Source organism: Lissotriton helveticus, chromosome 8 (genome assembly GCF_964261635.1).
Source record: "Lissotriton helveticus chromosome 8, aLisHel1.1, whole genome shotgun sequence".
Lineage (NCBI taxonomy): Eukaryota > Metazoa > Chordata > Amphibia > Caudata > Salamandridae > Lissotriton > Lissotriton helveticus.
The window spans coordinates 1,069,609,016-1,069,625,511 of record NC_136069.1 but is presented as its reverse complement, the minus strand read 5'-3'; the positions used below and the strand labels follow the sequence as shown (position 1 = coordinate 1,069,625,511).

At 42.6% G+C, this 16,496-nt stretch overlaps 1 protein-coding gene across 1 annotated transcript in view; it reads right to left on the bottom strand.

Annotated features, from left to right (window-relative positions):
• Window positions 1-16,496, bottom strand: part of LOC144771874 (cilium assembly protein DZIP1-like) — a 1,571,028-nt gene that overhangs the window by 1,214,118 nt on the left and 340,414 nt on the right. Inside the window, exons 6-7 of the mRNA XM_078656123.1 lie at window positions 7,341-7,403; window positions 278-418 (exon numbers count right to left, since the gene is read on the bottom strand). Coding sequence (XP_078512249.1) covers window positions 278-418; window positions 7,341-7,403 — 204 coding nt within the window. The remainder of the gene's footprint in view (window positions 1-277; window positions 419-7,340; window positions 7,404-16,496) is intronic.

Sequence of the window (16,496 nt, the reverse complement as noted above, 5' to 3'; positions counted from 1 at the left end):
ATTAGTTTGTTGATAAAGATAATGGAGAGGATCAACAGTGGATTATGGTGGAAACCTACAGTTAGAAATGTCAATTCTTATCTCAACTATGAAAGTTCAGTTGGATAATTGTATTAAAAACTATGAGCAAAGGTATATTTGGATTAGTAAAATGAGTCACTATGTTTTGTTCTTTGTTACACCACATAATATATTTCAATTTTGGTTACTGCTTACATATGTAAAGGTGACAACAGAAGAAAAAGCAAAAAAAAAATATATAAATAATCTTACAAACCTGATCTTCACAATGCTTGATCTTCTCCTCTTGTTCTTTAATTAGTTTGCATTGTTCTTCCCTTTCTTGGGCAAATCGGGCATTACCAGCTTCTTGTTCTTCTTGTAATGCCAATTTATATTGCTCGACTTCTGACTGCAGCTATAAAAAGAAAGTCATTGTAAATTTAACAAAGAGAACTTTGTACAAAAAAAACTTTTAGAAAAAAGACAGACCAACTGGAAGCTTTTAGTTATCTACATATTTAATTATTTACTTAACTCTTGTAGTATGCTTCAGAGCATTGGTAGAGGATCAAGTAAAAATGTAACGCCAGCCAGTTGTAGACAACTGGAAGATTTGCAAGTTATAACTGAAATGGTTGTAATGCCTAATTTCAAAATGAGGAACATCCCTTAAATTCCGGGACCCATAGGGCGCCATGTTTTCCAGGACATCAGAGGGGAAAGGAGAAATTACCCAGACTATTGGCAATGAAACTCCTGCATGTGCTGCTGACCTTGAATATAGAAGAATAAGGTTAGGAATTACTCTTATCATTTTTAAGAGGTGTATAGATGGTATAAACAGTTTAATGGCTCCAATATTCATGGATACTACAGCTGGCAAATCATTATGAAATGAATATTTCCTCAATTAGATTTTTAGGTCTGACGTTGGCCAAGACCTTTTGATTTCACTAAAATTATATTTATAAGATACTTTCTTACACGGGCTTTCAGCCAGCCCTCTTCAACTATTGGTCTTTCACATTTTCTTCCACCCATTACAGCATACATCATGGGGCATTAAGGCAGTCCACTCAATCCACTGGATAGCGTTTCACTCCATGATGGCACTCTGCAAGTTTACAGGGAGCACAAAGTCATTCCTTTAAGTGTGAGGGACTACAATACCAATGTGTTGTTTTTGAGATTAAAATGTATTATTGCTTTTTTTCATTGGTGAGGGCCTGGCAGCTTCACCAGGAGGAAGGAGCATACCCTTTAATTTAGAGCTCATCTCTCTATGTTTAGTCATTTAGCAAAACATTGAGATCAACTTGATTCATTAGGAATCTAAGCTTAGAAAGTGAGTGAACAAGGTGTTTCTGCTGCTCAGTAATAGGGGTGGCCTACTAGATGTATCCTACCAGGTCTGCCTATGGACAGCCTAGGTTCTTCCAGTCCAGGGTAAATAAGAAAGGAGGAGGAAATAAGATTGTAGTATGAATTGACTGTGGCGTGGGAGTGAAGAGAAGGCGTTGGAATTATCAAACACAAGAGGTGAGTGTGAGCCAGGTTTGTACTGCTACTTGATTGTTGTTTTTGGCAAGTACAAGGAATACTGTCTTGGTTGGATTCAGCTTCAGGAAAGTGCTGGACATCCAGCTTTGGATGATATGTATGCAGTGTTTGAAGCTATTCATGCATGAATCAGAGGAGGCTTTCAAGAAGAACTGTATGTCATTGACATATTGGGGAGAATTTATGCTTTTATCTCTGAGTGGTGCACCAAGGGGCTCCATGTAAAGGTCGAAGATAACACGAGACAGTAATGAACCCTGGGGGACTCTGCATGTGATAGATGCCTTCTGGAACTTGTATGTGTCCATATGAACAACTGGTGTTAGCTGGAAAGGTAGAGGTAGGAAGAGAACCAGTGAAGGACATTGGTGGAGAATTCCATTCAAGACTCCAAAGTGCATATGTGGGTGAAATGGTCAACTATGTCGAAAGCAGCTTAGAGGCCTAACAATATAAGGAGGCAGGGGCCCTCTTCATGTTTTCAGTCATATCTGTTTTTTAAAAGTGGCAGTTGATAGACTGTGGGTGCGCCAAGCAGTGAGGCACAGCATTCTCCTGTGTTCTGTGTGGCTTTGATCCTGGTGTCTAATTGTGCAGGTATTGTCAATGCATTACTCCCGTCCTGGTTGGAGGTTTCATGCCACACTCACCAGTAGAATGATGGTAGCTGGAGGTCTTTGCCCAATGTAACCAATGTATCAGGGGTGCTCCACTTTGTCCAATAAAGAGGATTGGCCCCTCGTATGACCCAATTACCAAGGAAGCCAATAATCAAGAAGGCACTTGTTTTATGGCTGTCATGCCTGGGCACGGACATGTATTGCCATGGATCTTAGAGGCCTCCTCTACCTGTGTGAAAATGTTGTTGTCTTTCGCACTGTTATTCCAGTCCTCCTCCTCAGTCGACTGGGTCACAGTGTCATACAAACCTAGCCTTTGATATTGGGTTTGTGATGGGTTAGAGGAGATTCTAAGGGAGGTTGGCTTCTAGATTTTGGCCCTGCATGGCACATGGACTCTCAAAACCCACCCAGACCACCTGCCAACCATCTATCTGTTGTCCTCGGCACTGCTAGGCCTTCCGTGTTGGACTCAATACATTTGCTGTCAACAAAGTAAATGAGTAGCTTCTCGAGAGAGAGAAGCATGTGGTCCCCTCATCATGGAAGTAGGCAGTCTCTCACTTAAAGTGAGCAAATTGATGTGGCTTACAAGACTACACCGCAGCTATCCTCTGTGAAGCTTGTCTGTTCGCAATGGGTGGGGCCTTCACCCTTGCTCCAAGTCCAAGTTTCCATAAGCAGTACCTCAGAAGTCTTGCAACACTGTGTTCAAGTCCATCTGTTGAATCCCACCCAGCCTTTTCTACGTTTCTGACCCAGGTGGCATAGAGAGCGGTGGGTCTGCTCTCTCCTTGTTCAGCTGACCGACCAAGCCTCTGGGTTGTTTTTTCAACAACAGATCAAAATTCAAAAAAGAATCCACTAAATGGCAAAGTTTATATTGATAGCATAGTTTAAGCTTTCTCTACATCCTAAAGTCTCTCCTCCTGCTAGCCTGTTCAATGCCAGGCTCCTGTATCCATGCCCCAGGGCTGCCACACCTCGCCTTAATGACTCTGGTTAGTAGATGAGCCTGGCAGTACCCATAGAGCTGACTTTCAACCATGTCACACCCTCTTGACTGAGAGAGGGCTCTGGTTGGAGCAGCAGTCCCTCTCTCCCCCAACAACAACTATAGGGGAGAAGGTGACTAAACTTTCTTGTAATCTGTCGACCCAGTATGGAAGAGAGAGAGAGGCACCCAACCTCATAGTGCCTTCACTGTGGCAACATTTCAAATGAGGCCTCATTGGGACTTCCTGGGAAGACCAGAATTCTGAGCTCTTGGTTGTGCCCCGAATTATACACTTCTTTTGTATACAAAGTATCACTAATGACGTTGGTGTGACAGGTTTTGCCCACCCAATGTGTAATTCCAACCACTCCTACTCAAGCTCAGCAATGGTTCTCATTCCACATCTTATCAAGATCACAATTTGTAAAACGTTAAGTCATTCAGAGCACTTGCATCAACTTCAAAATGTGGTGTGCCTCATTGTTCAATCCTATCCCTCTAACATTCCCCTCGACTCATGGAACCACTTTGGCCATGCACCAGAAAAAGGAAACCAACAATCCCAAGCTAGTTTGCTATTGAACCATTGTGATCGTTCGCACTTGCCTACAAAAAAATGTTTAGACTGCCTCAAATTTGCAGCATACATGCAGAGTCAAAACGTAGGCATCTATCATTGCATAGAATAAAAGAGATATAAAGGGGGAGAATATTGGCCTTCGTAAAATTGGGAACAGGCTCGTTCCCAGCAAGCTCATATGATGGGAAGTAATTTGGCCCAAGATAAGTGGCACTTTTGGTGGATTTCAGATATAAAAGAATACCCTGCTCCAAGACCTTTCTGCAAGGGGTTGAATCAAAGTGCATTGTATAATTGAAAAGTCAAAATCCAGCATACCTTAATAAACACAATTAGCAAATTTACGATCAGATACCAGGCATTCTGAAAATGGAAACACAAGAGATGGTCATTTCCGGAAATACAGTCCTTCTAGGGAGCAGTTGCCTCCCATATGACTATGAGATTGGGAGCAGAGGAGATCCCTGATGCTCTAGCAGCTTTACTAGGAAGCGCTAGACAGCTGGGTATTACGTCCTTGAAGACATGCAAGAAGTGCTTGTCGCAATGCTGGTCGCTAGATCCTTAATAACTGGCTTGTGTAAAGCTAAAGAGCCCTCAGGCATAGAATCATGATAACAAAAATGATATTTACTTGCTGAAAAGAAAAGAACTTCACAAGAACTGGGACATTATATAAGTTTGAAAAAAATCTAAGGAAAGAATTGGGGCAAATCCTTAACTGACACATCAGATATCCAAACTTATTAAGACGTTCTTTTTCCATTTCCATTTACTTGAGAAAATCAAACACCCTAATCCTTCCTCTGACATCAGAGAATAGGTACAAGTCCTACTTTGTCACACTTTTCCAAATCAGCCCTAGCACTTCTCAAGACCACCTCATCAGAGGACCCAAACAATTGGAAACAGCTCTCTTGTTCTAAAAATACACCCACTGGCTACCAATTGAAGCCAGAAGTGACTTCAAAATTGTCAACTGTCATTCACAAAGTTCTTCATCTCAGCCTCCTTTGCCACCTAACAATAAAGTCTGCATCACGGCAGGAGGAAGAGATTCTCACTCCTAGCAAAATAGCAAAAACACAAAGATTCTCAAATAGGCCTTGCCTTGCCAAGATCCAAGAATCTGGAACCTACTACCTGCAGATCTCAGACTTCATACAAATATTCAACCCTTCCGAAACAAAACTAAAATCCCACTAGTTCTAAATATATCTATGGACCAAAGAGTGATACCTCTCCTCTCTCCCAGCCATTAGTTGATTGTCACCGATTTTGTGATATATTCCTTGTTACCTGTGAAGCTACACCGCATCTATCCTCTGTGAAGCTTGTCTGTTGGCTATGGGTGGGGACTTCACCCTTGCTCCAAGTCCCAGTTTCCATAAGCAGTACCTCAGAAGTCTTGCAACACTCTGTTCAAGTCCATCTGTTGGATCCCACCCAGCCTTTTCTACAGCCTTAGTTTCTGACCCCAGGTGCCATAGAGAGCAGTGGGTCCGCTCTCTCCTTGTTCAGCTGACCGACCAAGCCCCTGGGTTGTTTTTTCAACAACAGATCAAAATTAAAAAAAGACTCCACTAAAATGCAAAGTTTATATTGATAGCATTGTTTAAGCTGCCTCTTCTTCCTAAAGTCTCTCAAGAGGCTAGATCCATGATTTATAAATCTAATTAATAAATAACACATGTTAACAAATGTATTAAACAATGCTGTGCAAGCCCCAAAACTAAATCTAGGGATGACAATTGTTAATAACGCCCACAGACAAACGAGGAAAAGAGTTCAAGTACATCCTAAGTCAGTACTGGCTAACAGATCATTTCTCCCCATCAATGTCCCATATCCAGAATGTTGAGTCCATATTCTTCATTATTACCTGGACTTTCATCATCTTTACCGAAATCTTTGAGAGCCAAGAGAGAACAGCAATGCTTATTGAATTGGTAAGCTCAGATGATACCCTTAAGGATCATGTTCGCACTATAAAAAAAACTTTTTAAATCATGCTAAACAACTTCATTCAGGTTAGAGTTGGAAATATTTTTTAATGACTTCTCTTTACTTGTAGCGGCACAAATGATGATGTAAACAGACACAAATAAAAGCTCTAGGAGATAAGAAGTTGGAGCATTTCAACAGCATTGTATTGTTCTGAGGTAGAGAAGAATGGCCATTCCCATTTTTGCGATAAAACACATGGGGGCAGATTTATGATAACTGGCGCATCCCCAGGGATGCGCCAGTTATTTTGCGCCGCTGCTCCGCCACCCATGGTGCGCCGCATTTACAATGCGGCGCACCATGGGGCAAAAATGGCACAGATGCGTGACGCATCTGTGCCGTAAAGGTGGCGCATTGCTGGAGTTGCGTCGCAAGCGCGACGCAGCTCCAGCAAGGCGCTCGGGGGTGCCCCATCTTTACAATGCTGCGTCAAGACCTACGCCTGCTTCAAGCAGGCGCAGGGTTTTGACGCAGCATAGGCCTGAAAGTGACTGAGTGAAATCTTATAGATTTCACTCAGCCACTTTTGCGAGGCGCACCTGCCCCGGAACGCCCACCCTGCGCCGGAACGCCCACAAGTGGCGCAGGGCTTTACAACATGACGCATCTACCTAGATGCGTCACGTTGTAAATGGGTCATAGGGATGCGCCACGTTTACGCCGCAGTTGCGTGACGCAAACGTGGCGCTTTCCCAACATAAATCTGCCCCACGGATTCTTGGAAAAAACATAAAGTGCATTTACTATGTTATGTCGAAAAACAGATACAAACATAGGACCAGATTTATTTTTTGGAGGAACGAGTATTCTACCATGGCCTGGCAGAGGACTTTACATTCGCCAGGTTGAGACTATTTCACCCTCAGGATTTATAAATGACACCCAAATGGTTGCCATTTATAAAGGCATTGCCAGGAACCGCTGTCACCATGGTTCCTGTCCATGCATTTTACTGTTTTCTAAAGGGCTGCGCCGGAAGAGCTCAGCCCTGTAGCAAACAGTATTATTTTGTCTTTAAAAAAAATAAATCCCGAAACGGGATTTTATTTTTGAAAAGAAAAAAAGAAATTCTCCCCGCGCCATGAGAGGCTTCTCCCATGGCTGGGAGGAGCATTAAAATAGTATTACTTTTCTGTTCTGTACAGTAAAGTTTTACCTGGCAGTAAGGAACAGTAAAAAATGAATTATATGTCCACCCATCTGAATTGGAGAAGACTGTCATGTAGCCGTTTCCCCGACGACCCTGACAATGCAGGGCTGACAGAGTCGATTAATCACAGGGAAGACAAAGTAGTCTCCGCCGTGATTAACTCTAAGGTGTACCTGTATGTATATGTGGCGGGCGGACCGCATTATTTGCGGTAAGGATACTCCGTCACCATTGCAATGGAGTATCTTTACCACAAAGGATGCTCCTAGGAGTAGCCGAGCGCTATAGAAGAAATAAATTAACATAACATAACATAACAAAGAAATTCATTTTTACATTTAAGAATACTTGAATGTGTAAAGTTGTAATGCATTCCAATATTTAAAGTTCTACAAAATATAGCTTCATATAGAACTACTATACCTGGTTCTTTTCTTCCTTGTGTACGTCTTGTAGGTGAACTAATTTAGCATTCCAGGTGTTTTCCTAGAAAACAAGTAACAGAAAATGTATACAAAAAGGAAATGTTTCTAATCCGTATCCATAGTGATCACATGCATTTTTTTCTTTTGAGGTAATTATCAAGGAAAACTTACTTACCCATAATTATGGTTCTACATCATTCATGTCTTCTTTAAATTTACATTCCAGGCCATGTTGCCTATCTACTTTTGTATAAACAAAATATTTTCTAGTTGATTTTGTTTTCGAACGCCATTTTGTCAAGTGGGTGGACAAAGGATGTCCAATTCCCTGAAAGGTGATAAAAGCAACAGTATTGCAGAACCAGTCTGTCCCACACTGCTCCAACATATAATGGGGAAGAAGACAGCATTTGGAAATGGGAACAAAAGGGGTGGATGAAAAACAGGTTAGATTAATTGTGTAATTTAAGATTTATGGAATCGGTACCAAAGAGGTAACAGTGAGTGGGAAATACGCATTTTCTGCATGGCATACGGACTAATAGAAATATTTATGATTAAGACTTTCATCATTGCTGTTGCTGTCCTGGACCTCCCAACAGGCTAAAGTAAGCCTCAAGAGCTTCTGCTCAGGATAACAGCTGGACAGGAGCCTGCCCACTGAGCTTCAATTAATCCATTGTGAACCAGGGTGGTGCATGCGCATATCGGCATCTCTGTCAACCGACCACTGAAAGGCTTGAATTTACTTGGTTATAACTTTGTGCACTCACTGAACTCACAGAAGGCAGTGGGAAGGCGGGGTGGGTTCTCAGACGGCCCATAAGCAAACAGCATCAGTAGTGGCACACCTTGAGGACCAGATAACACAGGGGGGCCAGCTTTGGCTTACTCAAGTCGGTCTAGGAGTGACAATAGCAGCCCAAGAACAGAGGCCAAAGGAGCATGCTTTCAGGAGAAGGTTGCCACGTGGTGGAACCAGCAAAGCAGTAAACGTACAAAGCGAGGCCATGGGAACAAAGAAAACATGAGGTGACATACCAGGAGGTGCAGGAGAGAGGCAACTGGCCATGTGTCTGGTGCCCGTGAGCACGTGAAAGCAACAGGTCAAGGGAGTAGAGACTATCTCCTATATCAGCAGAGACTATCTCCTGACTAGTCTGCTTGAAGTGGGTCAATCACATTGCAGCACTCTTACAGAACAGCCTGTAGCTGGGGGAGCAGACGATCAGCAGATGGCAACAAAGGGGGCAATGGAACTACATTAAGTCATAAACCGTGATGGGTGTTAAAGATACAAAAGAAACTGCTGGGGCAGTGGACCAAGTGCACAAATCCAACCCACATGTGGTAGAAGACCTGGAAGTTTGTAGAAGCAATAGATTCAGCTTCATTAATGCAGCTGTATCAGAAGTGAATCAAACCAACATGCTGTGTCCAGTAAAGACATAGGGGGCATCCTGCTGTCTTCAGAGGGCACTCCCACAGCATGCTGCATACTCCCATGTACATTAAAGTTTTCTAAATTGAGAAGTGCACCATGGTAGGTCTCCTGCAATAGAACCAAAAAGGTGAAGACAGTGGTCTCTGAAGAAGCTACCAGTGGTAATCCTAAGTCAGAACAAGCGGGGAAGACATGGCAAAGTGACCTCTGTCTATACATAAGTCACTGCAGAGATTATTCTACTGAAGCACCAGACATATGGGGGTGCAACTAAGGTGACATCAACAAATACTGACGAAAGAGGACTTTGAAAGGTTTGGAAGGGTATTATAATCAGGCTTTGAGAAATCTTTCACTGATAACCCCACAAACCTGAGATTAGACAGTAGCAATGACCGATGACTTTAGACAGACATGAACAAAATTAACTCCAGGCTGGCGTCATATCCTTTCTAATCACTGCCTGCACCGTGAGATGCAGAGCCATTGAAATCAGACTATGGCAGTGTGCTGACTTCAAGATTTAGGGCCAGATGCATCAAAGGGTTTTACCCATTCTATGTCTTTGGGAAAATGTGTTCATGCATATGGCCCTTAGCATTTTATTAATTGACTGAATGAGAGCATTCCACAGAATGGGGAGGATTAGTGTGAGGAATGTGCAGTTAGATAGAGTCTCTATCAGAAAAGTAAATACCAAAGGTAACATACTTGTTCTGATAGAGACATCTAACTGCAGATTCCTCATCTTGTGAATAGATACCAAAGCAGTACCTTCTAGATGGACGGTCGGTGGTGAGGCTTTGACCAGGAAATGCTTCGGGACAGATCAAGTGAAGAGCCCGTCCTGTAAAACCTGGCTGTCAAGGAAGTAAGGCTTCTTAAATGTGTGGAGGGACACCCATGTTGCTGCCTGACAGATGTTCAGAAATGGCACACTGTGCCCTAGCACAATATTAGCAGCCTTCGCTCTGACGGAATGAGCGTGCAATTTCTCTGTGGGATGCTTTTTAGCTAGCAAATAGCAGATCTTTATGCATAACAAATCCTGAGGACCTTTTCAAATCATGCCCCAAGTTGTGGGGTCCACTTCTAACACTGGTTCTAAGGGCAAGTTGTGTTTAAGGCTTTACTTCGGCCTGGACAGAGTCCACCCTTGTACCCATCTTTAAGAAAGGTGATCGTAATGACCCAGTTTGTTACCGCTCCATTTCGTTATTGGACTCTCTAGCAAAGGTTGCCGGGCGTGTGGTCTTAAATAGATTGCAGACGTGGGCTGAGGATACAGCCATCATTTCTGATTTACAGTACATATTTCGCACTGGTCTGGGCACAATCGAACAAAGCCTGAACCTGAGCCTCATTATAGGAAAATATGTCCAAGCAAAAAAAGGGAGTCTGTATATGTGTTTTGCTGACTTGAACTCAGCATTTGATTGTGTCAACCATTTAAAGCTTTGGCAAATTTTAGAGGAAACGGGGGTGGATGGTCAATTAGTTATTTTTTTAAAACAATCCTAACTAGAGCCCCGGGCCAGGGTTCGTTACGGCAGAAGGGGGGAACTCAGCTATAGTTTTTCCATTGAAAAGGGGGTAAGGCAAGGGTGTGTGCTCGCATCATTCCTTTTTACCCTCTATATAAATAGTCTGGGAGACTTTTTTTAGCACAGGAATGTCTAGATCTGACCAACATTGGCAACAGGGCAATTGGTGTATTATTATACACCGATGATGCAGTCCCGTAAACCCGCACCTGATAGGTCTGCAAAAAATAGTGACGAGTTTTGTACCCTATATGTCAAGCCTGAACCTTAAAGTCAACATCTCAAAAACCTTTGTCATGAAATGTAGTAAGCCCAGTGTAAAGTCCCGCAACATTTTCATACATAGCGGGAAACTTGATTTCGTAGATAATTTTTCATATTTGGGGGTTGTTTTTGACAATAGGGGTTCATGGGCAAACGCAGTCAATTGCAGAAAATTACTTTTTGCTAAAGCTACAGGTGCTCTGATTAATTTTGCAAGGAGGTTGGACAAGCGCCCTATTGATGACCTCCTAGTAATATATAAAGCCAAATGTATCTCTTTTGCCTTGTATGGGGCTGGCGTTTGGGGCCATGTAAATGTAGAGCCACTCCAACAAGTTGAAAATAGTTTTCTGAGATACCTCTTGGCTGTCCCTGATAACACAGCTACTTACATCTGGCATGCCGAGCTGGGCCTGCCATACCTGTCTGACCTTATTAAAATCCAGCCGATTTTACTATGGCATAAGGTCTGGACAGGTGTGTCTACAGGCCCAAATCGGGTAGTGAGTTTAGGTTGTTTGAAACTACAGCAGGTAATCTACATCCCCTGGCTTGCTTATATTAAAACATTTTTTGGTGACCTTGACCATATTGATTTGTTTGAAAATCCTTACACCATGCTTCATATCTCGAGGAAGGACCTAAAAAAACTATGTTTAAATCACTTGGCTGTCTTCTTACATCATGAAACAGACAGTCAGAGCCAATCAATTCCTCTTGATTCAAACGGGGATACAACCGTATTTATTATGTACCACAAGTAATTACGATAGGTTCTTACTGACGCGCCTACGTCTAGGCAATTTTCACAACCTGGTTACATTAAAAGACTGGTTACGTTCACTCTGCCCCTGGTCCCGGTGACAAGGTATCTAATCAGTCGACAATCCACATTATGTTTTTTGTAAATTTTATACTGTAGTTAGGAGAATATGGATTGTGCCTTATTTGAAGATGCTAGGTTTGAGGCAATGTCGACCCGCATTCATAAGGCTTCAATTGCTAGCTGTTGAAAATGTCATTAGTCACATTGTAAAATATCTGAAAGGGGTGGTCAGAACAAGGTCATCGATGCAAGGTCCAACTCCTGTTGAAACTATCTGACTCACATGTTGATTTTGTTACTATTTGAGCATGCATCTAACACTTTGTAATGTGGCTGTTATTTCATATCTGTGGCAACTGTAATGAATTTTAATTAGTTTTTAGCTTGATAAACTTTTTAATGATGAAATGCTTATTTTTAAATATTGAATAATACTTTTTGTGCTTTTATGATTTAATACTTGAATTGAATAAAGCAAATATTGAGTGGAGCCGGGTCGGGATGTTATGTTATGTGTATTTTTAAAGAGCACTATCACCCTCAAGGGTATCCTGGCGCTGAGCAGGTGTATGTGCCTAGCCCCACATATGGAAGGATGTTTACTTAAAAAGCCAGGTCTTCAGCTGCTTGTGGGATTCAAAAAGAAAGGAGGAGGAGGCTCTTACGTAGAATGGGAGGCCGTTCCACACTTTGGGAGTGATGTTAGACAATGCCAGGTGTATATGTGCCAGTAGGAGTCCTGCAGAGTAGAGGTGTCTGGGTGGTTAGTGGAAGGAAATACATTCTCATCAGGTAGCTGAGCTGAAGCGGTGTAGTGCCTTGAATGTGTGTTTGGGGAGTTTGAAATGAGTGAGTGTGTGTGTTAAAAGCTAGTAGAGCTTCTTGAGCTGTGGTGTGATGTGAGCTCTGTGTGAGAGGTTGAGGATGTATCTATCTGCCAAATTCTGGATAGTTTGTAGTCTTTTAGTAAGTTGATTTGTGTTCTTGGCGTAGACGGTGTTACCCAAGTCCAACTTGCTGGTGACTAGGGAATGAGTGACAGTTTTCTTAGTGTTGCTTGGGAGCCATTTGAAGATCTTCCACATCATCTTCAGAGTGCGGAAGCAGGATGCAGTGATGTCACTGACTTCATCAGTTATGTCCAATTTGGTGTTATTCTGAAGTTTCTTGCATGGGTGCTGGGTGTGGGTCCGAATTCTTCTGGCCACCAGTTTGAGTCCCATGGCGAGGTGCTCTTTCCAAATATCACCACTTTGGTCTAGTCCTTGTTGAGCTTGAGACAGTTTCTTTTCATCCACTTAGCGAGTTTGGCCATACAAGTGGTGACCTTGTTTCTTGTGTTGGTGGTCTTGTCTGAGTGGGAGAGTATGTGTTTCCTTCCTTCAATGTAGTAGAGGATGTTGATGTTGTGTGCCCTGATGTTGTTGACCAAAGGGGTAATGTGCGTGTTGAAGAGGGTGGGGCTGAGCGCTAAATCTTGAGGCACTCTGCAGATGAGTTTGCAGACTTCGGAGGAGCAAGGGTCTAAGCTGACAGCTTATGCTCCATCCGTTAAAATGGAGTAGATAGAGTGGAGTGCGGGTCCTTGTATGCAATCTTGTGCATGCGCCTGATGAGGGTGGGGTGTGAGACTGTGTCAAATGCTGCAGAAAGGTGCTTGAGAATGAGGGTTGCCAGGTCTCTTCTGTCAAAGATCATGCAGATGTTGAGGGGGCAGCAACAAGTGATATTTCTGTACTGTGGTTGGGCTTGAATCCAAACTGCATGGCATCAAGGAGTTGGTGGTTGCTGAGGTGGTCGGTCAATAATTTATTGTTTAGTTTCTATAAGACCTTTGCCAGGTATGGTAGGAGGGAGATAGGTCTGTCGTTGGAAAGCGTGTCTGGGTTAGCAGATGATTTCCTGAGCAGGGGCATGACTGTGCCATGCATCCTGGTGTCCAGGAATGTGGCTGCATCTGTTGAGGCATTGAGTCCTTTGGTGAAGGTGCGGTGGGGGAAGGGTTAGATGGGTCTCCTTCAGTGGATGGTCTTCATGGTAGCAGCGATTTCGACGCTGGTGTTGGCTGGCCATGAGGTAAGGGTTTGTTCTTCTGTCATGATGGAAGGTTGAGTTGCAACAGTGACAGGGTCCTTTGAGGTTTGAAGATGCTGTATATGGAGGTGAAAGAATTTCAATGTTGCAAAGTTCTTGTAAGGGTGTGATGCTGCTGGAAGTTGCAGGAGGTGCTTTGAAGTCAATGAGGATGGCAAAGATGTCTTTGCTGCTTTTAGTGTCAGCGTGAATGAGATCTGCAGGAGATGTGTGCTTGGTGTTCCATATATGCTTGTGGTAGCGTCTTAGGGCTAATTTAAAGTCATCTTTATATGTGGTATCATGCCTTGGTCTCCATTTTCTCCTCAGGTGCTTGCACTGACATTTCATCAGCCAGAGTTCCTCCGCGTTCCAACTAATCTGTGGTCATGATCTTTTCTTCAGAAGGCAGTACAGCTTCATCTTCAATCAGATCACAGTAACAGAATTTCTTCACAGCCCTTGAAGGAGATAGTGGAAAGTGGAGCCCTGTCCTTAATAAAGGATCTTTGCGTCATGATTCGCATTGTCACCTCTCACATTTCTGACTAATGCAAAGTTCTAGACCCAGAGGACTGATATTTATCCCACTTTAGGGACCCTAATGGGAAGTCAAGCTCGGGGAAAACTTCTTTACTCATTTGAAGTACTTCTCCCGTCAAGAGGAGCAGCATGTTTAATTTATATAACCTTCTTTCTCAAGCTATCCAGGCTTACAGGCATACAGGAAAAGGTCGGGTTAGTCAGAACCTGTAAAGCTGGTTTGCTGAATCAATTAAAACAACCCATCATAAACATATTCTGTGCTTGAGCACAGTAACAGAAGAAAACGGTGCAGCCATTTTTTAATGAATTAATGCTGCTTACAGTGCATCCATTATCTTGGTGCATTTGAGAGTAGTGCATGCACTGCAAAAAGCAGAGCTCGGAAGCATGCAGCACTGGTAACTATTCTGCATTTCCGAGGAGCAGTATCAGGAGTGTAAGCATAAGTGTAAGCATAAGCATATAAATAGCAAGTGAATGCATGTACTGTACACAGTGCATTTTCTAGGAAATCATTGCCCACAAGCACAGGCCCCACCATGCAGTGGCGGAATAGGATTTGGAACATTTTTGTGATGGAAATTACGTGAGACTCTGTTGCTCCGAAAACACATTTCTGAATGTAGGATTCTCTTTTGGAATTGTTTACTACCTCATCCTTTCATGGTGTTAATTGGTTGTTTCTCCTTGCTCACGTCTTGGTACAACCTAAAGAGCAGCTTGTGGCCTCTGCCCTTTCTCACTCAACACTGGATATACATTTTGTGCTTTGCTGGTTGTACCTCAACAAACCTTTCCTAATATTTGCAAGTAAAACCCAAGTGGGAAACTACCCATGTTTTGATGACAATCTGTAAACTTCCGTCAATATACAAAGAAAATAAATAAAACTGGAGATTAGATGTAAAGATTGACAGATAGTACTCCATTCTTGTGGGTGGAGGACGGCATTTGGTCAGCCATCCTGATAGACTACGGACCACCAAATTCAGACATTACCACTGGCCAAGCACTGATCACTGCACATTGACAGAAACAGCCATGATGGTGGTTCTTGTCAAAATACAAATAGTTTGGTGGACAGCTGCCATCTGTTTTGACAGCCATCCACCAAACTGTTATCATTACTTAGTTTTTCAAAAACAAACTTCCAAAGTGTGAGTTTGTTACTTAAAAACAAAAAAAGGAATGACCCCTGCACTCTGAGAGTGTTGGGGTCCTCCTATGGTGTGTGGGTCATTATTTTGTTTCAGTCCCTAAAGTTGGGAGTGATGAACAGAAAATAACACACCATACCGTCCACTCTAAATAGAGGGGACTGTGTGATGGCAGTATTAGATGACACAACTCCGTTGAGATTCCTTTCCCTCAGCTGTGTCAACAGGGGCTTCATTGACGGAAAGCTGGTGGTTCAGACATCTTTAAATAGGATTGGTGGACCGCCAGTTTGGCATATAGGGTACTCCCTCACATCTGCGATGGAGTACCCTGTCATCAAAACTCTCAATCAACATGAATAGTCTTTCTTACAGGATTCTTTTCGCCATTGGAAGGACACTTGAGGAACAATTGCATAGCTGGTTTGTCCATATTGACATGGTTTAACTCTTCCCTCTTTTGTTTTATACCAATGGGCTAACCCCAGACACAGTATTGTCACATGTAAACAACAGAGGGGTTTCTATTTTCCCACATTTATTGGAATCATCGACCTGCATAATTTCTTTGTGTGCTCAATTGCTCCTAAGAGATAGTGGGATTGTTTTAACGGATTTCACTTGTCACGTGGTACTAACATCCTGATTACCATCTTTGTAACCCCGATGAGTTACTCTCAATTACAATAAGTCCATCCAATTCACCTGGCTATCTTCTGGAAATGGGCAATGGTGTTTCCTTTCATTTGCTGACATATTCTCACTGTTGTATGGAACAGTGCCTTTATTGTCTATGGTTGTACAAAGTTCCATGTTTGATTTAATATCTTAATATGTTTAAAATACATTTCTGACTGCTGCACTACTCATGCTTTAATTTAAATTTTAGACATTTACTTTGAGAAACTTTCACGAAAGCAGAGCATTCCCTGACCTTCAGCAGTAGGATGGGGTTGTCTATAGACTTGGCAGTGTACAATTGCTTTGAAGTCAGGTGGGCTGGGGGGTCAGATCCTTCTGGTTCCATTACCTTTTGGATTAAAAAGGGGGTTCCTAAGATAGGCTCTCTTCCCACACATATTGGGATATCATGCCAATGGAATTTGTTGTTATTTAAAATTCTCTCCATCAAACACTTCCCCTATCCTAAGCCAGGATTAGACTCCATCAGGGTCCAAAGCCATTTAGTAATTTGTTAATTTCTATGAAACATATAAACGTCTGTTGCTGTATCTTAGTGAAATTAATATCTCTCCCATTCCTAGACCCTCTCGGATCCAACTTCCTGCAGTTGTGATCA